A 22,340-nucleotide genomic window follows, 5' to 3' on the forward strand; every position below is an offset into this window, starting at 1 on the left:
TAAAGTATACAGAGTGTTCCCTAACATAACATTGGAATATCTCCTTTGCTTTTAATAATATGAGAAATGTTTAGAGCCACAATTTTTGAATGGTTTCGAAGGAGAAATACCGTAGAAAAAACAATGTTTTGAAGTCATATCATTCGATTTTTTTAAAGTCCTCATATTTAAGCCCCCAAAATATTTAGTTCTTATTCTGAGATACCCTATATAGTTTTTTTATATAAGTAATATTATGAATTCGATTATTTTAGTATCCAAAATTTAATTGACATACCAAAGATATATTCAATCGCATATCAAAGATAATTCCAATTAATTAAGTCAATTTAATTTAATCCAAGTAATTTTACCTTGAATGTGCGCCTGCGAGATTCTCTGGGGATGTCCTGGGAAGCTCGATGGATAACTGACCGTTACTGTATTGGTGGAAGTCACGACTCCGAGAACTCCATCTGGTGACACCAGTCTCGTTCCCGGCGGCATCGGTCTGCCCATCGCTGCCGCCTGCTGTACATGATGGTGCATCTGCTGCTGCACCACCTGCACCTGCATCGCCGCTGTGTTCGCCTGTGAAGCAGGTTGCGATGACGTCATCGACGGTACGTTGGTGCCTTCGGTTAATGTTGTCAACGTTGTGCTGGTCGAGCATGAATCGGCGATTTCAGCCGGACCACTAGGTAGATGATCCGGTTTTTGCTCCTCGTCCTTGGTTTCCTTCTTTTGTTTTTCTTCCTTCGGTTCTACCTCCACCTGCTCTAGATCCAAGTCTAGGATGTTGGTTTTCTCGCCGCCTGCCAACTCGGGATCCGCGTATTCCAGGATATTGAAGTCCGCCCCCATCTCAGCTGCACAAATAAGAAATTCACATTGAATCATACATTTGCCCATGAAATATATATTTTATATAATGATGTGATTTTCTTTTTACATTAATAATGTATATCACTTGCGACGATGCATCCCCCCGGCAAACACCGCGACCGACCGACCATCCGTCGGTCGCAGAAACGGCGCTAGGCGCCGACAAACAAATTCACACGCGAAGCACGCAACCGACACGTGTACACGTAAGCAACAACGTTTGTTGTTGTTGCCAAACACGTGTCGGAAAAACCGCGAAAACGCGGTATAAAAGACCGCGCCGCCGTGCTATCGGGACCAGACTCCGCCGGAGTCAGCCGAGATCGCAAGATCACAAGCTGCTCCGGATCCCATCCCCAGGTCGAGGGACCGCGACGGTGCGTACGCCGTCGCTGCTGTGAGTTCGCAGCCGAATCGACATCCTGTCATCCGGAAAGTCAGAGGTCGTGCGCACGCGGTCTCTCCCGTGGAAGTCGCGGGCACCGGATTCACAACAACTTCCATTTCGGGACGGTGTGTTCGCCGTCTCCACCGGGAGCTCCCGGCCCTCTTGCCCGCGGCAGACCTGGGGATCGGCACGAGTTGGGGTGGTGTGTTCGCCGCCTCTGTTGAGCGTTCACAACCTCGGCCACTCCACTCTAGTCGTTGGGCTCTGCGTCTCCGGGGCGTGCGAACGCGTAACTAGAGACAACGCGTGTCTCTCCGCCGCACCTCACCGGAGGTACCACCGACCGCCGCGAACCGACCGCCGCCGGCTGCACGTTGGCTAGGCTCGCCCGGCCGACTCCACCGTTCCTGTAAGGAGGCACGATACCGCGTGTCCTCCGCTCCGGGAGTCGACCGACGCGGGCACTCCGCGTGCGGCAATCACCGCGAACCGCGTACCGCGACGCCGAGTCGAGCAGGTGCATTCCGCCGTTGCACTCCGATGCGAGACCGTCAAATTTAAAGCCGCGAAACATCAACACGCCGAGACGCTAATACCGCGCCCGCTCTCCGCTGACACCGCGGGATCCTCGCAGCGGGAAACACCGATCCGCCGAAACACCGAGCGAGCCATCAATACACGGCCGCAATATAAACACGGGATTCCGTCACCGACACTGTCATCGCAATATTTACCGGCGTTAAAAGGCAGATGGAAAGCACGGCTTGTTATCATTAAATCTGTACCAAACATCGTGGCACATAATTTAAATAAACGGCTAATATCGAATATTCGCTCGCTCACTTATTCGCTCACTCACTCACTCGTCCACACACACACACACACACACACATACACTCTCACCACAAGACGCCTGGACATCCGGCGAGCTACGCCAGGGCCACCGACACCGGACACGGTCAACCAGCGATACCGGAAACGACCACCCCGCCGGCCGGGGCGGGACGAACGTCTACCGACCGACGGGGCCCGGGTCACATACTTTTTAGTTATCCACAAATATCCACTTTATACTTATAATTTAATCTCTTTTGTAGGAAAACTCACCGAGCAACTCGTCGTCGTCGTCGGCCAAATCGCCCAATATTGCACTGACACCCTCGACTTCGACCATCGGGGCACCTTCCTGTTCCAACTTTTCCAGTTCGGCCGTGACATTGTCGGGAATCTCAGACGAGGCTTCCGAGGTGGTGGTCTCGCTTATGGTCGTGGGTAGTGGCGCCCGCACCATACCTTGAGCGCCCAACATGCGAATGCCCTGATTCAGAGTGTCTTGCGCAGTGCGTGCAATGCGTTGGTTCAAGTTTGGCGTCGGATTCGCGTCTGAAGGAGAAATATTTGATCATTTACAAGAGAGGAGAAAATATGGTATACTTGACAAAAAAAAAAAAAAAAAAAAAAAAAAAANTGAAGTAAAATCAAGATGAAACAATGTCCAGTTAAATTAGAATGACAATAAAATTTAAATAGATCTTATTATATACATATGGATATATATATGGATACAAGAGTCTATTGATTCACCTGCAAATCTTTGTTGATGTAAGATGTCGTAGGGCTCGGAAATAGCGGTCCTAGCAGCAGGTAACCGCGTTTGCAGGGCTTGGGCGCCTTGGAAATGCTGCTGAGGCAAGGCAGCGCTTGCCTGAGGTCTCTGCAGCAGCATCCTGGTACGATGATCGATACCTTGAAGTCGTGCGTCGATGTTACCCGCTGCAAAGTGTCGCAAAATTATTTCTGAGCGTACACGACACACACACACGATTGAAAATTTCATTCGACCGTGACAATAACGGGAAATATCGAGTGAAACTTTAATACGGAGATGAATACAATAAAAAACGTACCGATGGGATTCCTGATCAGAACGTTTGGTTGTATGGGCATTCTGGGCCGGACAATACCGGGCGGCAGAGGATGGCGGAAGGTGCCTTCGTTGCCAGAGTTGCCGGGTATTTGAGAATGCTGCGGAAGCTGCACGTGGCTTGTTTCGAACTGCTGCTGGCCGCTCTCGGAATTGTTCTGGCCATCTGCGTCAGCGGAACAATACGATTTCATTCACATAAAAATAACGAATACAGTAAATTAGTAATTATTAAAATATTGTTGCATGTCCAGGTTGATGTAACATTAATCTCTTTAATTCCAATATAAAATCGTCTCGTTAGTCTCCACAAATGAAACAATAAAAATGAAGTAGCAACAATATATAATGAGACGTACACAGCGTAACTCGAGAGAAAGAAAGACGCCAAGCATACCTGGAGTCCAGCTAGTCCCGACTCCTTCGATCTTCTTGTTGAACTGCTGCCTCTGCAGGAGATCTCTCAGCTGGCGATTAACCTCCGGCTGTTGGCTAAAGACCTCTTGCTCCTGCCCGGGAGCCCTGGGAGGCTCGGGGGCACGTGGGGACGGATAGCCTGCCGGAGCAGCAGGGACCGGGGTGGCCGGAGGCGGTTGTACGCCGGCAACGTTGTACGGGTCAGGAGTACGCGAAGATGGAGGCGCAGGAGGTGGTGGCGGAGGTGGTGGGGGCGCGTAAACGGGAGCAGGTCGCGCGGAGGGGGCCGGTGGATTGAAGACGGCGCGGGGAGCGGCACCCGGTGGCGCCGGTGCTGTCGCGTGCTGCGGCGACGATGTCGAATAGGAAGACGATGTGGGCGCGGGACCCCGCGGCGAGAACCCGTCGCCGCTACCCTCGAAGCGCTGCTGGAAATGCTGTTGTTGCTGCTGCTGTTGCTCCAGCGCTTGAGAGGACGCCGGAGACTGCGGAAAGTCATGGGGGGATTGGGGCGCCTGCGGCGAGAAAGGCGACGGTGGCTGCGGGAAACCTGGTCGCACGACCCCCGGGGTTCGGGAGATAGGGCAGACCTGATTGGGCAGGCGAACCATACCCTGATGCGGACTCTGCGGGGTGAGATTGCTGCGGGTTACCTTCAGGGGTGGCGTCGCAAAGGTGCTGCGCGAGCCTGGCGAGGGGGACGCCAATGGAGTCAGCTGGCTTGTGTCCTGCAACGACGATCCTCGTTAAATATCAGTTGATGTATTTAAATACGAATGATACACTTTCTATTCTTTACGGGACTGTAATCGATATAAGAAGGACGTTGAACTGATAATGAGTAGTATAAAAAGATTAACGTTCTTAGATTAAAAATCAATTAAGATATGTAATAGGAAGGTCTATAAAAGCGGGCGCTAGTTAGAAATGCGCAAATATAAACAGCAAATATTCAGGTTAATAAAGTTATATCAAGCAAGTCGTATTGAAGTTGTTGAATACAACTTCATTAACCTGAATGTTTGCTATTTATATTTGCGCATTTCTAACTAGCGTTCGCTCACATACAGGCTTTCCTACATAAATCTTTAATTGATTTATAATGAATTGTAATTTATTATTAGGATGTAACTACGCGTGAAATGCACTTACTTGTGCCGTGGAAACTTGTAATTGAGTCGTCACGCCGGTATTGGTATCTGGAGCCAATTGGGGCGTGCCTTCCTCGCTGATTTGTCTTTGCACTCTTGCGATCGCTGTTAATTAAGAGAAAAGATATCATCCAGGGAATTTAATTTAGTTTAATTCAGATAAATCTTTAAGGGGTTTTTAAGGGGTTAAGTTTTACGGGGTCTTTTACATTAAGAATTTTATGATACTATCTAATAATGATAATATAAAGGACGTACCATGTACACGTTGCTCGTGAATAACCTGTTGTTGCATCTGTTGCTGTTGCTGACGTACGGCCTGCATTTGCTTCCATTGCCTCTCCTGCTCAGCCTCTTTGCTCCGATCTCTGTTCGACAGCCTGTCCTGCTCCTGTTAAAGATCAAGTCGGTATAGGCCCCGAAACAGTTATTAGGAAAAGTCACTACATTTCTCGACGCGACCAACTAATTTTGATAAATTGTGTCACTAATTGTTAATTTTAACTTTCAATTTTAAGTCACATCCAAACTTTGTCGCAATTTCGATCGAGAGATTACTTCATTATTTTCATTAGTTTTATTATTTCCGTTAAGTTTCAGTTCAACTGGGAAACTCAAAATTTAATATCCAGAATTCACGAAAATATTTTATACGGTAAATGATTGTTACACGAGTGAATAACATTGGTGAAATGTAATGACCTTTTTTTTCGTAAAGCACTGTTCAACACGAGGCAATAATTACAATCAGCCAATAAAGAATGCTCATGTACACAAGGTGGGCCAAGTGTTGGAGATAGCTCGACAAAAATAGGAACATATCTAGACGTTTATTGTTTATATAGTTTCGTAGTTACAGAAACATAAACTTTGTTGCATGAGAAACCGGGGACTGAATACTAAAATTATACAGTCTGTAACGATTACAGTAATATTACAGTCTGTAACGACGACGATCTAAACGATCTTAATTATCTTTATTTTCTAGTTCTCTTCAGGTGTCTTTAATGAACTCTAGTGCACGTAATTTTTCTCTTGTAATTTTTGCGAAATATATACCGTGAACTTTCCAATTTTTACGACTGAATTAATATTTTAAACATATTAAAAATGTCACCTGTAGTTTGAAATCTCAACTTTTCGTGATCTTTGCATTTTTATACGATTATATGATTTTAGATTTATGGCGCACAATGGGTATATTTTGCATAAACACTCGTAAAAGTAACAACACGCTGCTAAATTAATCATGATCAGCGAGATTTGGCAGATCTCGAATGTGCAAACACACTGGGAGCAATGAATACCAGCCACCATCTAGATATAGTAGAAAGATAATAATAGTCAATTAATAATATTAGTATAATTGTGTATAAATATATTCCACTCGCCTGAAAAAGTTCTCGTTCGCAACACAAATGACACAAAACACCACAAACACCTGTTCGTCGGAGGGATTAATGCGACAATCTCACACCCATGCATGTGTCAAAGTGTTAATATAATCCCAACAATTACGTAACAGAAATTACAATTATAATCATATAAATATAAATAGTAAGAGGTATGTTAAAACTTAAACACCATTGTCTGTAAAACAGGCAAGCAATATATACGAGACTTGATTTGATTTCCGAGAAAAAAGTCCGAAAAATAATATCGTGTCTATTCATTTACAATAGAAAGATATAAATATATTAAGAACAATATAAGAATTAGATAAATATTGAAGCGATAACAAGGATATAATGATATTAAAATAAATATGAATAAATATCAAATAATAAATGCATATATAAATATAAATGATCATATGATTGATATAAGTAACTTGACGAAAATATAACGATTGTATCAGTAACTCGTAAAATGCAATTATTGCGCAGAGAAAATTGCCTTTCTCTTGCAGGGAAAGTAAAACGATGATGATATTAGTACTAAACTAGCGCATGACCACTATACAACGATATATATATGTATATATATATATATATATATATATATATATATATATATTGCGATACAAATCTACCAATCACCCACAACAACGATAAATAAATCAATCGTAAGCAATATCGGGCGGATCCAGAGGACAAAGGACAAAATGATTTATAATTTAGGATCATGAGGGACCAGAAGAAATGACGGAAGTAAAAGAAGATGTGCTACCATCCTTGAACATGCCATGGAAATGTTTAAGTTAAAAAAAAAAAATATATATATATATATATATATATAATGCTACCACAATAATTTCCGTCACAGAGGCGATCTAACGCACAGAAGGTAAAAATAATATATTTTATATTCAAATAAATTAAAATCGAGGAAGACGAAGAGATACAAAAATGTCTGATCATTCCAAACAAAATCATTCGCGCTAATTCAAATTGAGAGAGAAAGAGAGAGAGAGACTGGAATTAGAATCAACAATATCAATTCTACTAATTTAAATAAAGGGTACTCAAATATATTCTCTACTATGAATACTCAATACATACTGACTTGAATGATAATAAAATATTTATATAGAAGAAATTAAAACGTATAAAAATCAGATATTTGCCATCGAGCGTCGATGCGCTAATACAGCGAGGCATCCTGTACATATCAACGGCGCCAATAAAAAGTATCGTAATTGCAAAACCGTAACTTTCCGGCAAACCGTGTTTGCGTATTTCCTTCCCGCTGGGTTTCCTCGTTTCTCACAGATAATTGTAACAGAGAAACAAAGTGATAAAAAAAAAAAAAAAAAAAAAAAAAAATATATATACATATATCGTNATCGTTATTGCTGCTGCAGTTACAGCTGTTATTAGGATCGCCGATACTCTATCGGCGCGCACACTACTAGAACGACAACGTAGAATATAGCTCGAAAAAACGAGAAGTAGACTGAAAAAAAAAAAAAAAACGAAGTTACCACGACAGTTTGTCATTGTTGCCGTCGACATACAGGAGGAATACTAAGTCTCGATCAGACATCATCGGGCACAGAAAGAGGCAGAACGAAGTAGAAGAAGACACTAACAGAGTTCGGCGGGCAAAAGTTGGCTCTCACCATGGCGTTACTCGGGTGGTGGTGTTGGTGGTGATGGTGGTGGTGGTGGTGGTGGTGGTGATGGTGTACGGGGGTGAGGGGCGGTGGTACAACGACAGTGTGAACAATCGCGGTGGGCGGTGGGGGTGGCGGCAACGGCGGGTCATAATGCTCTTGGCTGAGGGACGGGAGAGTGCGCATGATCTCGGACGGGGTGAGCACTCGGATCTGCTGGTCACCAGCGTTAACAATCGCGGCGGGCACCGCTACCGAACGTTGTTGCTGATGTTGAGGAGGCGGTGGAGGTGGAGGTGGAGGTGGCGGTGGTTGTGGTGGCTGCCCTTCACCTGGGTCTCTACAATGAGAGGAGGAGGAACGGGACGGAGGTGAAGAGGTCGACGACGACTGGGCCTGTCTCGCGCTCTCTGGCGGCGACGGGCAAGGGGGGGTGGGAGTTGTTAGCTGCCTCGACGCTGCTCCCTGCACCCCACACACCTCCTGATGTTGTTGATGTTGCTGATGTTGCTGACTACCGCTGGGCATCCCCGACGACGACGTCGGTGTCGTGCTGGTCATCAGCATCCCTACCCCGGCCGGCTGTTGCTTCTCCTGCAGGGGCGCCGTTAGCAAAGGTCTCGCGAGGCCCAGGGAGCCCACGGGTTTGCTCATCATGATGCTGGCGGCGCCGGATGCGGTCGCGGGGTTGTTGGTGGTGGTAGTGGTGGTGATGGTGGTGGTGGTGGTGGTGGTGGTGGTGGTGGTAGTGGTGGTGGTGGTGGTGGTGGTGGTCATGTTGGTGGTAGTGGTGGTGGTGGTGGTGGTGGTGGTGGTGCTCGGTGAAATGTCCTTGGAGAACTGTCGGGTTAACAGCGGCCGCTGGTGGTGGTCCTCGTTCACACGACGCGGTTCGTACAGGGTGCCTCTCGTACGACTAGACGTCGTTCTCTCCTCCCTCTTTTTGACAAAGACTCGATATAATTGCTTATCAGCGAGAATACAAATGTAATGTAATGCGCGTCCTTTTGATGTGCACCGGGTCGGGTAACTTCACGAGAAACACCCTGTACGCGAAGAATGGTATAATGGGCCCGAATGAGGCGAGACGGGACGCGCATTGAGAAACGATGAGTCGATCGTTAGCACACACATGTGATACATTCAGTTCCACGTAATTGTGAGAAAGAGAGAGAGAGAGAGAGAGAGAGAGAGAGAGAGAGAGAGAGAGACGTAAAATATAAAGATGGGATCTATATGGATATTCGTACGGGTCTACGGACTCGCAAATCTGTGGGTCTACTTTGTGTACTCTAGATGCTTCATGTAGATATGTTTTTAATTACTGTACACACGTAAGGCTGATTTGAGAAAAAGAAGTCAGAGAAAGTAGCGGGGGAGGGGGTCCGTTTATACATTTACGAATCTATAAATTTATGCATTGTTTACATTTCTCTATGAATTAAAAAAAATCCTCACAATTCCTCACAGAAGTCCTCACAATTCATTTTAAATTGAACTGGATTAATAAAAAAAATCATAAATATAATTGAAAAAAAGCGATAGATGATACGGGTCTATGTATCTGATTCATGAAGATTAGACTTACAAATGAGATTTGTGTGATTACTTCCTTCTTTAAACACACGTATCTATGAATCTTTTTATGACAAATTCTATAAATTCAACTACTCTTTTTTTTTCTAAAGATCGGGAATGTAGAGTGAGTCCATGTGAACCGTCCCTCTTCACCTCATTTAGACCCACTATATGAAAGGCCCATTCACGCTCAATCTTGTATAAATTTGAGCTTGAATAGGACTTATTATACTACTAATTACAATATTACTAGCTTACAATAAAATTTATATGAGAGATGCGATCAAAAATTTCCAACTGTGGGACTTTTACTTATTCTCGCTCGTGAGTGCAAATATTTCTGGCATTATAAACAACAGATTTCATCGTCCATGTACAGTGCAATTCGTACTTGTAAATCTGATAGAAGTGAAATGGGCGACGGAACTATTTATATATTCAACTCATTATAATATTGTGTTTATATACATATATTTAAAATTATTTTCCCTCGCATTCAGATACAATTCGGATCTACTATAAAATCCTAACTGTGATAATAATTCTGCCACACAAACATTTCGTTTAAACTATCTTCGCGAAAGACATCACGTGAAGATATCACACACATTTTAAATTAATTATTGCATTATAATAAATAATTAAAATAAAATGGTACAGCTTTACTGCCGCTTAGCTAATTTAAACGAACGTCAAATTTGTATGAGTAATTAATGATGAATGTGTTAGTAATAATTTTTGAATAAACTTCGAATTTTTTAAATTTGATAATAAATTTTTTCTCTCTCGATCACTGTAAAAATAGCCTGAAGTTCACAATGGGTACGTGATTTGCGACACACAGAGGTCGAGCTGTTAGTCTCACTTACGTGTTAGCACAAGACACGATCGAGGACGAAACCCCATGAACGTCTCTGGAGATACGAAAATGTCCCGAACGTCGCACTTTTCACTTTTCAATTTGTTTTCTCACAATCTTAAAAATATAAGAAAAAAAGGAAGAAAGTCGCGAAAAAATTACATAGGATTATTTAGCATCTACATACAATGTTCTTTCTGTTTTAAAATACGACGACAACTTCAGACTTGACATGAGAATGGAAGTGCGACAGTTTCGAGACACTTTGTATACACCTAGTCCGCACATTTCTTTTTGTCTTTTTCTACTACTTCGTAAGACAGTCTGATTACCTGTTGCGTTTTCTTCATGCGGATAGCAGCACGATTATCGCGAGCCTGAGTAAGGTATGGAGCCTTTTTGTCAGTTGGTAGAGCTCGCCACTTCTTCAAGATCTGCTTACACCTCTCGGACCAGGCGGGATACTCGGTTTTCCACTCGGGATGATTGAGATTGGCGTAGAGCACGGATGATATAGTTGCGTTTGCGCCCAACGCCTCGTCGGCTTCCAACTTCAGGTTGCTTCTTTGGTTATACGAGATAGTAGCATTGCTCGCAGGACCATTGCCTTCATCCTCGGGATTCACCCACGGACTGGGCGGTTCGGAAAACGCAGGACTGAATTGTGGACTACTACGAAAACGCCACATGAATGATTTTAAAGATAACTATACTAAGGACATAATTTCAAACATAAAAATTAACATTTAAGACAAATATATTAAATATAATTATTACCGATTATTAGATATTTTTTATTTAATATATTACTATTAATTATATAGATCTTACTTTTAACAATACTTTTAAGAATGATAAATAAATCCGAGCCACCATGAGGCAATTGTAAAATTCTATTAAAAGTTTCGATTTAAGTTGCAGTGAGCATTTTGCGTATTAATTATAGAGATTTTAATAGAAATTTTAAATTGGATTTTTATTGTACTTTCGATTGATTATAATGTCGGTACTTACTTGCTATATTCAGAATGATACGGAGAAGGCGGTGGGAAACTCATGGGCGAATTAAGATTTGATTGTCCTACAGAGGATAAAGTACCAGGCACTTGGGGTCTTACCAAAGGCATTGCCGTTGGAATACCTATACGTAAGAGTATTATTAAAAAAATATCTTTTTCTAAATTCATTATTATGGTCCAAAGATCATAATTTTTTGAAACAATAGACTACGTATTGGAAATTGAAACTGAGATTATAACATGATGGAAAATTGCTTTGTTAAATGGTAATTGCGATTTACATTGTGGTGAATAATTGTCGCAGCGTTTGTATGTCTTGTTTCACAAAAATACCACATGAAACGATAAAATACGCGTGAACATAATCAAGAGGAAAAATATAATTTGCACTCACCAGGATGAGGAGATGGTGACACCAACGGAGTGGTGGACGACGAAGGATGCGAGGCCTGAGCCTGAACGGAAAACACTGATGACTCTTGGGACTCTTGGGACTCGTCTGTTAACACACCTTTAAAGATCTCCTCGATGTCTTTGCTGTCCATGTTTGGCAGTCCTGAAAGAAAAATAATCGATTGGAATATCCAGTTTCATGAAATCGATTAATATTCAAACCAAACGTCTAATTATGAAAGATTTAATTTTTGTCTAAAGTCAGGGTTTATACGATACTAAGCTGTAAAAAAAATTCAAATTTGAGACCCACGTAGAATTAAATCATTTTATATGGTCGAGTAACACCAGAAAATTCATAATCGTACTCAAGATGGAGTGACCCCGTCGTGTACTCTCTCAGAAATACTCGTTCAGAAAGACTTACCGGTGTCCCTGACCATCGATTCCAGAGTGAAATGCGGACTCAGAATATCCGTCAGCTCGTCCTTGCTGGGCGCTTGCGCGTCATCCAACTCGTCCAACGCCTCGCTAGCCTTGGCCAAATCCTCATCCGGCTCGTTCATGATGGTATTCACCAGGTCGCTATCCAGCAGGTCTCCCGATATCGGCAAAATATCCCCGAGCGCTTCTGTGTCACTTCCTTCATCCTCCATGATCTCTTCTCTCTTAATTTGCTCGGGGACCACCACCTTCTGGTCGTCCTCCTTCTCCTGCTTGGCTTTCACTTGCTCCATCGCCTTGAGCTCGTCCTGAGATAATTGAATGGTATCAGCGTTTCCAGGAACATTACGCTCGCTCTCGGACTCACTGCTGCTCTCCAGTTCTTTGTCTTTCGTGGTGTCCATTAGATCCTTGCCGAAGAAGGCCTCCTGCATATAAAGAGGGAAGCATTCGGCTAACTTGGGTTTCGGTTTCCGACGTTGGGGCTTCCGGCGGGGTTTGTCGTCGCCCACTCCTCCAACAATCGAGGATTCTAGCACCGGGCCGCCTGGTTTCTCCGATTCTCCCGATCTGAGAATAAGAATCCAGGCCTCCCCTTGCTTTTCGAGGTCGACGCCCTCTTCCTCTTTGTCCTTCCGGGTGCGGAAACGCGCGTTGAAACCCCCAATACCCAACTTTTGCAAGTTCCGTTGACGCTTCCGCCGCAATACCGGGAGACCCGCTTCCGATGTGCAGACGCTGAAGCCTTCCGGAGGTGGCTGGTCAGCGGTCCACACGGTGCCTTCTTTCACTTCGGCGGGCTCATCTTTTACGTCCACTAGTTCCAATTTGCCACCCTCTCCCTCTAAAGAATTGTCCAGACTACCCCCAGCAACGACGGATTCGATTGTCGCCATGATGTCGGCCTCTTTGTCTACTAATGGCAACAATTTCCTTCTTTTCTTTCGCGTTTGCTGATGTTCCGACGTCAGGGATTTAATGTGATTCATCCCAGCGTCGGAGAGATAGACTCCGTCGACCAAATGCGGCTGAGTGGAGGGTTTGAAGAGCTCCGGACTTTGAGTTGCGGGTGGCGGAGAGGATCTGATATATACATAATATATACACGTATATAAAATATATGTTTTAAACTCGATCATAAAAAAAAAAAAAAAACTAAATTAAACATAAGGACGTAATTTTATTATCATTTTTCAATATGAAATTGATGAGACTTCGGGAGTAATCTATTTCAAAAGGTATCTTTTAGGACTTATTGATAATTGTTATTTAAAACATGCTTCAAGTGAGATATTAAGGCTTGAGAGCTTAAAATTAAATGTGAGTTCTTCAGTCGAATCGCAATTGCAAATGTAACGTGTTACGATTCAAATGAGAGGTTCAAATCTAACTCTAAATTCAGATACGAGTATTTCATGTCAGAAAAGTTTCAGGTAACAACTATTACTATTAACCTTGGTATCAACGGTGGTTCACGACTCAAATTGACAGAAACTGAACTTATACATAATTAATAAATATAAAATCGAAGATGTTACAATGAAATAGTTTTCTTTCTCCAGACCTGGTATACTTTGGCTGGATCTTAGGCTGTGCACAGAGAATGTGAGGCGGCGGCACGTCTCTCGGACGGCAGAGGAGACAGATGTATCCCTCTTCGGCGCATCGTTCGGCTTCCGCTTCGCTCTTGATGGAATCGCAGACGCAGTGTAACCAGCGCTCGCACTGCACGCACTGAATGATAAGGTCGCCCTCCTGGTAAGCCTCCTGGCAGGCAACGCACGCACTATGAGAGGCGCATGGACCGCATTGGGTGTAGCTCTTCTGCCAGGAACTGTTGAAACCTGGATCGTTGGAACCGCACGTCTGGCACTGGGCACACCATTTGCACTTCCAGTTCCCGTGGGGCACGTATTCCAACGGTGGATCCATGCAGTAGATATGGTAGCTGATGTCACAGTCGTCGCACAGAATCAGCCGTGCCTCGTCGTTTCGTTCTCCGCAACCTGCGTGAGAAAAGAGATCGTAATTTGTCGAGCACATCGAAAGATTCGTACGGTTTGCAGAAAAATTGATCCGTACGAAGCTTTCCACACATACTAATGTAATGATTCGCAATGCATAAAAAGTAACGTATACTACTGAGAATACTACTGAGTGTGATCGAAAAAAAAATACAGACTGATATTTAAATCTTATTTTAATTTTAATACTAGTAATTTATTCCTTAGTAATTTTATTTCTTCAGTTCCTATCATAGGAGATAAGAAAATTAGAACAAGCATATTACTTTTTAAAGCAACACAACTTTGCAATTTTAAAGAAAGCTAAGTGGAATAAATAAATTAAAATAATTTAATTAAAAGATTAATTATATTAAAATAAATTAATGGTTAATTTAATATATAATTTGTATAAGTTCGGATCTAAGTTAGATGTAGTAAGCCTTTAGTCTTTTGCTCTAAGTAATAAAATGTGACATAATTTCCGACAAAAATTCGTTTCCCGCGCTGTCAAAAGTCATAATAACGCTTGAAGGCTTATCTACAATGCAGCCGCAGTCGTTCTAGTCGGTTCGCTTCCAATTCCAACGACTACGGCCAATCCAGTCGCTGAAATTGAAAATATACCGACATGAAAGTTGGTGATTTTATGATTTTACGATCTGCCAGCGACCACATTGTGGACGAGTCTTAAATTTTCGGAATTACGATGACGTCTGATAATGCTGGAAATTACGATTCACTATCTAGAACTAAAGGCTTTTGCCCAGTAAAATGTCTAAAATTACGACACACGAGACGTCTTCAAAACATTTTTAAAACATCTTAAAGATAACTTTGAGACGTCTTGTGTCTCAATTTTAGATATTGTGTTATCACATCTATTGTAAAGCCATCCTAAAGGGACAGATTTATTTATCAAAGAAGCACCTTCGCAAACGGTACAATCGAGGCAACGCCAGCCCTTCTGCAGGATCACTTTCGTGACCTTAACATTGGCGCAGTATGGATGGTAGCATTGACCGCATTGTGCACACGCGATCAGACAACCCTCCTGATCGGTGCCAATCGCGCCGCACATCACGCATATGTCCTGCGTCAACACGAACTTGTCTTTGGCCGAACAGAGGACCAAACGGTTCTCCACCCCGGGCTCGTCCTCCTTCGAGAAAGAGTCCGACATCGGACGCTGAAATAGTGAAAATATTTGCTAATTTATTTCGAAATTAGCAATTGGTTTATACAATTAGTAAGTTTTCCCTTTGCTTTTTATATTATTATTTTTTTATATTTAGTGCGACTAATCATAAAATAATTTGTCCCGAAATTCTTCAAGCTTTCTATTCACATGTGCTATCTAGAGTGACCCGTTCAGGCAATGTCTCTTACATTGAATATCGCCGCACAAATTACGAAAATTTCAACTAAATTAACCGGATTTGCATGTTAGTTAATGAGTTTTCGCATTCCATGTTTCGTAACTTGATCAGTGCCTCCAGACATTGCCTGACTTATGCCCTCTCATTTTGAATTTCATTGATTAAATTTCTTTTCTGCGACTACTTATTTATTCTTTATATCGAAGCCTAAATTTTTATCGATTTTTTTCCGTATTTCTTTCTTTTTCTCCGTTTTTTATATTTATTTATAAACCAAATGGTAAACTTCCTGTTTAAATAAAAAAAAAAGTGAACTGAGATCAGTTATCGATCGAATATAGCTCGGTGTAATCGGCAAAAAATCTATCAAGACATTACATAAAAACTTACTTGCAAACCGACTCCAGGAACGCCAAAAATGCCCCTCATCTTCGCTTTGGGTCCCCTCTTCCTCCCAAATTCGGTCATTTTTTGGCGCTTTTGGTAACCAAGCTTGCCGACGCCCTTGGGCCTACCGACACAGCCGCCGCTGCCTCCCAGTCCCAAACCGAGGCCCAGTCTCTTCTTGGCGATTTTGTTAGCGTAATAAGGTTTGCCCTTTCCGAGACCGACCGAGTAGAGCGCTTCGTCGGCGCCACCGCCTTGGCAGTCGAGCTCCGAGCTCTCGCTCCGTGGACTGCGAGGAGCACCTCCGTAAAAGAGATTATCCTGCGAAGTGCTTTGGTCACTGCCGACGACGGCGCCGCCACATTCGTCCATGCTGTCTTTGCGACGCACGAAGGCCGCCACGCTCTTCTTACAATGCAGACACACGTACTCGTAGTCCGGCTTAGCCTCCTTGCGCTGTTGGTACACGGCCGGGTCGGCCTCCGAGTCGCACGTACCGTGCACGAATTTCTTACATATGTTGCACTGCACCATCTCGCGATATGCCGCGGCCCTGCGGTAATAATATTATGTTTGAGTGTGAAATTATGTTGTATAATAATAATAACATATGATATTTTTTTAATATACAGAAAAGAAAAAGAAATTGGTATTAAATCAAGAATAAATGTTCCCGTATAAGTGAGCAAGAATGTTATAATCTTCTTAGAAGATCTTCTTAGAAGTCTTGATTTGCCTGAATTTGTATCGATGCAAGTATTACTCACACTTAATTCAAGATTAGCATTAAAATTCTTCCGGGAATATTAAAATATTCTTGATATGTGAGAATATCTATCATTGATTCAAGACTATTATCTCTATGTTGGTATCGTGATAGAATGATCAAAGTTATCACAGAAAATTAATCTTTAAATTCCCCGACTTTTCCAGACAAGTGGAGATTTTTTTTATGACCAATATGTAAATTTAAACTTTAATATTTAGAGGCACAGATTGCAAGGTAGAAATCTTGAATGCAAATTCAGGTCAACAAAAAATGAATGAGTATTGGAAAAAAGAATGTAATTATGACGGAAAATGACGATTGAATAAAAACGTTGAATAAAATTGATCAGTCACATTCGATTATTCTTTTTACAACCAAAAAATAACCGACTGTGACTGGTCACTTTTCTTACTGTTTACGCCTAGAGCTTAAGTTTTTCTACGTATCACGGCCTTAACACGTAAAAAGTGTAAAGTGCACGAGTTTTGAACGCAATTCTTTACTGTAAATGTTAAACTATAAAATAAAAATAATATATAAGAATACTCTTTAAAATAAGAACATTTAAGAGAATTATAAACAAAATTCAAAATTCCAGACTCTTATATTTTCCCCTGACTTTTCCAGGTTTTCCTTGATCAATTTATAAATTTCCACGATTTTTTTCCGGTTTTCCCGATCTGTGGCAACTCCGAGTGATTGTAATTATAAGCGTAACGCGCTGAACGTCGTCTTCGTTACCTGTACGCTTTTCTGCAGAGCGGGCAGGAGAAGCCTTTGTTTCGTTGTTGGTAACACGAGTCACACACCGTATAGTGAGAATGCCACCTGGAGGAGAGACCCGCGCCAGGAGTGCGAGAACCGCAGTCGGTGCACACGCGACAACACTTACACTTCCAGCCATACTTCGGAATGGACGTTACAGCTGGACGCAAGCAGCCGGGATGGTAAGCTTTGTCGCAGCGCTCACACAACATCACCTGTCGTCGCGAATAAGATTGTTAGAAGTTTCAACTTATATTGGAAACGAGAGAAGGAAATCGCGTCATCCGTGGACGAAAGGATTTCTCTGACCTTGGAGACGTCCTCGGGTTGTCTACACATTTGACACACGCGACAGGTAACGCACTGCCAACCGGCGCGCACTCCGGGTAACAATGCCAGTCCCACGCAACTGCCGTGATAATGTTGGCCGCAGATGGAACACATGACCAGATTCGACACGTCGCCCATTCCATAGCATTGCACGCAAGTTACATCCCCGTTCACTGCACAGTCAAGTGTGATAGTTTCCTCAGTGCGAGTCTGACAGGTTCGAAAGACTCGCAACTTCTTCAGACATTTGTCGTTATCATATTAGAAATACTTTAAGCAATCATCAAGTTCAGCATTCTCTCTCAATTTTAGTCGCATATTATAATTTTGTACAGGAATTTTGGATTCTACAACACAAAATTAACATCGAGAAATTTTAAAACTGTAAAACTTACGCAAAAGCGGAACTTGGCCTAGATGCTGACCGCAGAAAAGAGACAAGCTCTTGGTGTCCTGAAAGCAACTGGAGGCTGCGGCACACGGGAAATGAAAATAACGATTGCACGATGCCACCTGTTGAATATCGTCATTTATTTTACGACTGGGTCCCTTATTATTCAGGAATGCGCATAAAATTATCACAATAAGTATAAAGGAAAGTATAATCTGATCGTTCTGATCAACCAGCGATGTCTTCTCAATAATTTATCTATAGTGATTTCTCTATTTTCACGCAGAATCAGAATAATAATGATAAACACTACATATTCACGAATAAGTGATAAATAAAAAAATGATATGCAACAATAAATATGTATTATAAAGAATTCTTAATTCAAAAGAGAATTGCTTGAATGTGACTTACTTTGCAAGGGATTCCGGCGCCGTAGTGAGAGCAATAAGCGCAACGTCGTGACGAAGCCGTCACGACGGCACGGCTGGTCAATTCTGACGCCAGGTCTTGACTGTTGCTGGACCAGACCATGCACGACTGGTGAACGTAGTAGTGACCCGTCGTCTCGAAAAGTGCACCCAGCTCCGGTTCTTCCGAGTAGCCTACGATCGTTAGTTCCTCCACTGGCTCCGAAAAATTCGACAGACTAGTATTCCTGAAATAAGCAGAGCAATAGATAGATACGTGTATCTCGGAAGAGACCTATGGAACAATATGTGATAATAAAAGTAACATGTACCTGCACTTAGCTAAACTCTTCTGCCGGCGACACGTAACGGCTCCAGCTCCGGCAGTGGCAGCGCGCGGACTCTTGTCTCCAGCAGCGGCGATGTCCGTAAGATGAAGTTCAGCAGCGGTGCTCTCCTCTCGATTCGCTGGTTTCTCCGGCGTAAAGCCTGGCGGACACGATAACCGTAGAAACTCCCCTTGTCCCAATTGACTTCTTTCGCCCAGGTTGCACAACGCGCAAACTTTCCCTGGCCTATAGATGAAAAATAGTTTTTCTCTTTATTTCCCTTTTTTCTTCTTACTTATGTATATTAATGTGAGACTTTGAGAGTTTATTTTATCCCTTCGTGATGAACCTTTCATTGCTAGTACTAGTATAATTTTGCTGTATTGTATCATAAATTATTAATATATTTGATTCTATAGGAGGAATATACCATTGTTCAGAAAAGTATGGAAGTTCTTCAGGAGCCGGCATTGATCTTTCGGCGCTCGACTCGCCATCAGGGGCAGCATCGTCCCCGGTGCGTAGAGGGCTCGGTGATTCTGAATGTGTATCCTCATCCTTACTTTTAGTACGACGCGGCACGCCTCTTGCATAGCCCAATCTGTACAAGATGAAATGATAGTAGAATATATTAGGTGTATATTTGTTGGATTCTTTAATATAAATTCTCAAAATATACGCTTTCATAAACGAAAACAGGACATTAGACGTGTGCAAAAATTTTAATTTTTCGACTATAAAAAAAAAAAGGAAAATTTGCGAAAAAGAAGAACTAAAATTTTCACATACGCACACACATCCTAACACACAATCATTGTTCTCTTTTACTTTTAATATTGATATGATATTAAAACTAATGAACTTCTAAATTATAACTTAATAACGTTATTTCTTTTGTATAATTTATATTGCATATTATTGTATATGTACATAAATTCATATATTGTAAGAAGTATTATTATAAAAAGTAGTAAACTAACCCTTTGCCTCTCGCGCCACCTCTGCCGAAAGATCTTCTCGTGCCACCTCCGCGAGTGATCCCCAGAGGACGTTCTTTTCTAGGCCTCCCAGGCCCACGTCGGATGTTTAGAGGTTTGCCCCCAGTTAAAGGAAATTTCTGGTACCGTAGTGGATCGGGAAAACCTTCTTCTGGTGTGACTAGAAAGGAAAAAAATAATTAATTAATTCCTCTAATTTAAATTATTTTTATCATTTTTATAATTATATGATATAGGACTTTGCTCTACCTATTATTTTTCCAAACAATAACAATGATAATTTTGAATAAAATTATTAATTATTACCAGGAGTTGGAGTTTGTCCCAGCAATTGTTCGGAATTAGCTGGTGACACAGGAATGCCCGTGGTCTCCTCGTCCTCGTCCTCGCCATCGGAAGCTTCGTCCAGTTCCATTTCCTCCTCACCTTCGAGGCGCTCTTCATCATCCATGGCACTTTTCGGACGAATCGGTTTGACCTGCTGAAATATGATGCAAATGTCATTTGATACAACAGTGTTAAAGCAAAATCCTGGCACTTATAAAAATTAAATCGTCAAATTAATTGAACCGCACTGTTTCAGTCATGAGACATACTTCTAGACAGATACAAGAAACTTTGCCGAACCAATCTGAACTATACAATGTTCTAAACATAAAGTATATTTCTCTGGAACTGAGACACTAAACCGACTCTGAGCTGTGTAACACACTAATCACACGATATTTTCCACGACGGCTCATATAGTCAATGCAAAAAGTCCTACTTAGATACAAGAGAGTCTGGAAGGTCCAGTCCAGAAACAGATCCCTAATCTCCTTTGAAATCATATTAGGAATCAGATAAGGACCAATCACAATTATTTGGAAGTTCTAGAACAATCCCTTCCCTCGGAGGAAGGAGAGACGACGTTGAGGAGAGTCAGAGGACCCATAGGCCTCTTCGGGGAGAGAAAAGCGCGAGAGATAGGAAGGGGGGAGGGACGATATCGCCGACGGCGACGATCAGGACGACGTTGAAGGGTAGAACGTACACTCGCTATGACACGTAAACAGACGCACGAAGGCCGGAGCGCGCGGTTTTGGGGGTTGCGCGCGGGCCACGTACCTAACGACGGCGGCAACGACAAGTCAGTGATAAGGCAGCAGCGACGCGACGATTCTCATGGCGGGCGCGCGCGCGGCAGCAGAGTCAGCGACGACGACGACGGCGGCGGTGACGACGGGCTGCTGCTGGGCGCGGTGGTGACGGCGGCCAGCCAGCCGGGTAAACATCCTGCACGTTGATGGTAGCGAACTCGGTGGTCAGTCAGTCGGCACTTCCGAAGAAAAAAATGTCACACACACAGATAATCCAGGCACCAGGCAGACAGGCATGCAGGTCTCTGGGCGAACGGAAGAGTATACGACGCCACCAACGCTGCGTTCACGGAGCATCCCCGGATGTGTGTGCCCCGCGTCCGCCACACACACACACGACTCAGCGCCGCCCAATTTCCTCCGTCGCGGTAACTAACGCGGGCGCCATCTGTGCCACCGATTTCCTCTAGAAGCGACTCGAGCAGTGGGATTGGCGGACGGAGAGAGGAAAGTGCGCGCGTAATGAGTGAACCGTAGACGTGATATATCTGGAACGAGCGTCGAAGAGTGGAGATCGAGGTGCACGTAGAAAGGAATGCACTCTGTTCTGTGCCTTGCGTTCTCTCTCGTTCGCGCATGCGTACGAAACGTACGTAACCGTGGAGGGAAATTTTTGAAGGGGAACTGGAACATGAAAGGCGTCCCAAAACAATACGTATGTCTAAAGGCCTGTGCACAATGAAAAACCACAGGTAGTGACAGAAAATATAGCAATTGTATCATACAGTCGTTCATTTTATTCCGTTGTATGAGAATAATTCCTAATTCCTATTCCCAATATTTAATATTTATCTTTATTCTTAATATATGTTCTATTATGTAAGTTTTTTTATTTATTCCTGCATTGGTTTGCACTAGTTTTATTTTCCTTTTTTTCCATTAAATCTCAAGAAAGATGATCTGTTCTTTTTAGTTGCAAACTACTAAATTGGTGCAATAAGTTAGAGTGAGATAAGTAGATTTTATCTTTCTCTAACTTATTGCACCAGTTCAACAGTGCAGCTAAAAAGAACAGACCAAGAGATGAAAAGACAACTAATGCAGCCAGTGCAGAAACAGAAAACAGATTTTATAAAATTGAGCAAATTTACTAGAATATTTACAAATTCATTGGTCAACATCTATGTGACTCTTTTCACTTTGCAATTTTCATCTCGTTTCAAGATACACGATCGATCCCTTGCCTGTGGCCGATATTTACAGTCAGATCTTATATTTAAGTTGTCTTAAATTCATTGCATCTTTAGATGCTTCGTAGCCAATAAAATGAGCTGATAGTATCTGGAAATAAACTTAATACGGTTTAAGGAGTTATTACACTAGAGATTAAACTTGAGTTTAGTAAACT

The 22,340-nt window shown here is 42.6% G+C and overlaps 1 protein-coding gene across 8 annotated transcripts in view; it reads right to left on the reverse strand.

Moving 5' to 3' along the window:
• LOC106741311 (histone-lysine N-methyltransferase 2C-like) overlaps positions 1-21,636 on the reverse strand; it is a 44,563-nt gene extending 22,927 nt beyond the window's left edge. For 6 of the 8 annotated variants that reach the window (XM_014613189.1, XM_014613198.1, XM_014613179.1 and 3 more), the window contains exons 1-23: positions 20,961-21,636; positions 20,160-20,334; positions 19,836-20,013; positions 19,286-19,456; positions 18,859-19,101; positions 18,531-18,774; positions 18,121-18,238; positions 17,705-17,898; positions 17,372-17,610; positions 15,865-16,414; positions 15,026-15,305; positions 13,657-14,098; positions 12,076-13,175; positions 11,650-11,811; positions 11,251-11,377; positions 10,569-10,908; positions 5,003-5,135; positions 4,746-4,849; positions 3,574-4,321; positions 3,160-3,342; positions 2,837-3,025; positions 2,360-2,635; positions 354-848 (exon numbers count right to left, since the gene is read on the reverse strand). In XM_014613189.1, coding sequence (XP_014468675.1) covers positions 354-848; positions 2,360-2,635; positions 2,837-3,025; positions 3,160-3,342; positions 3,574-4,321; positions 4,746-4,849; positions 5,003-5,135; positions 10,569-10,908; positions 11,251-11,377; positions 11,650-11,811; positions 12,076-13,175; positions 13,657-14,098; positions 15,026-15,305; positions 15,865-16,414; positions 17,372-17,610; positions 17,705-17,898; positions 18,121-18,238; positions 18,531-18,774; positions 18,859-19,101; positions 19,286-19,456; positions 19,836-20,013; positions 20,160-20,304 — 6,661 coding nt within the window. In that variant the 5' untranslated portion in view covers positions 20,305-20,334; positions 20,961-21,636. The remainder of the gene's footprint in view (positions 1-353; positions 849-2,359; positions 2,636-2,836; positions 3,026-3,159; positions 3,343-3,573; positions 4,322-4,745; positions 4,850-5,002; positions 5,136-10,568; positions 10,909-11,250; positions 11,378-11,649; positions 11,812-12,075; positions 13,176-13,656; positions 14,099-15,025; positions 15,306-15,864; positions 16,415-17,371; positions 17,611-17,704; positions 17,899-18,120; positions 18,239-18,530; positions 18,775-18,858; positions 19,102-19,285; positions 19,457-19,835; positions 20,014-20,159; positions 20,335-20,960) is intronic. The other 2 variants (XM_014613148.1, XM_014613161.1) reach the window with 2 other exon arrangements.
• Between the last annotated feature and the right edge of the window lie 704 nt (positions 21,637-22,340).

Source organism: Dinoponera quadriceps, unplaced genomic scaffold (assembly GCF_001313825.1).
Source record: "Dinoponera quadriceps isolate SergipeBrazil2010 unplaced genomic scaffold, ASM131382v1 scaffold71, whole genome shotgun sequence".
In the NCBI taxonomy this organism is placed as follows: Eukaryota; Metazoa; Arthropoda; class Insecta; order Hymenoptera; family Formicidae; genus Dinoponera; species Dinoponera quadriceps.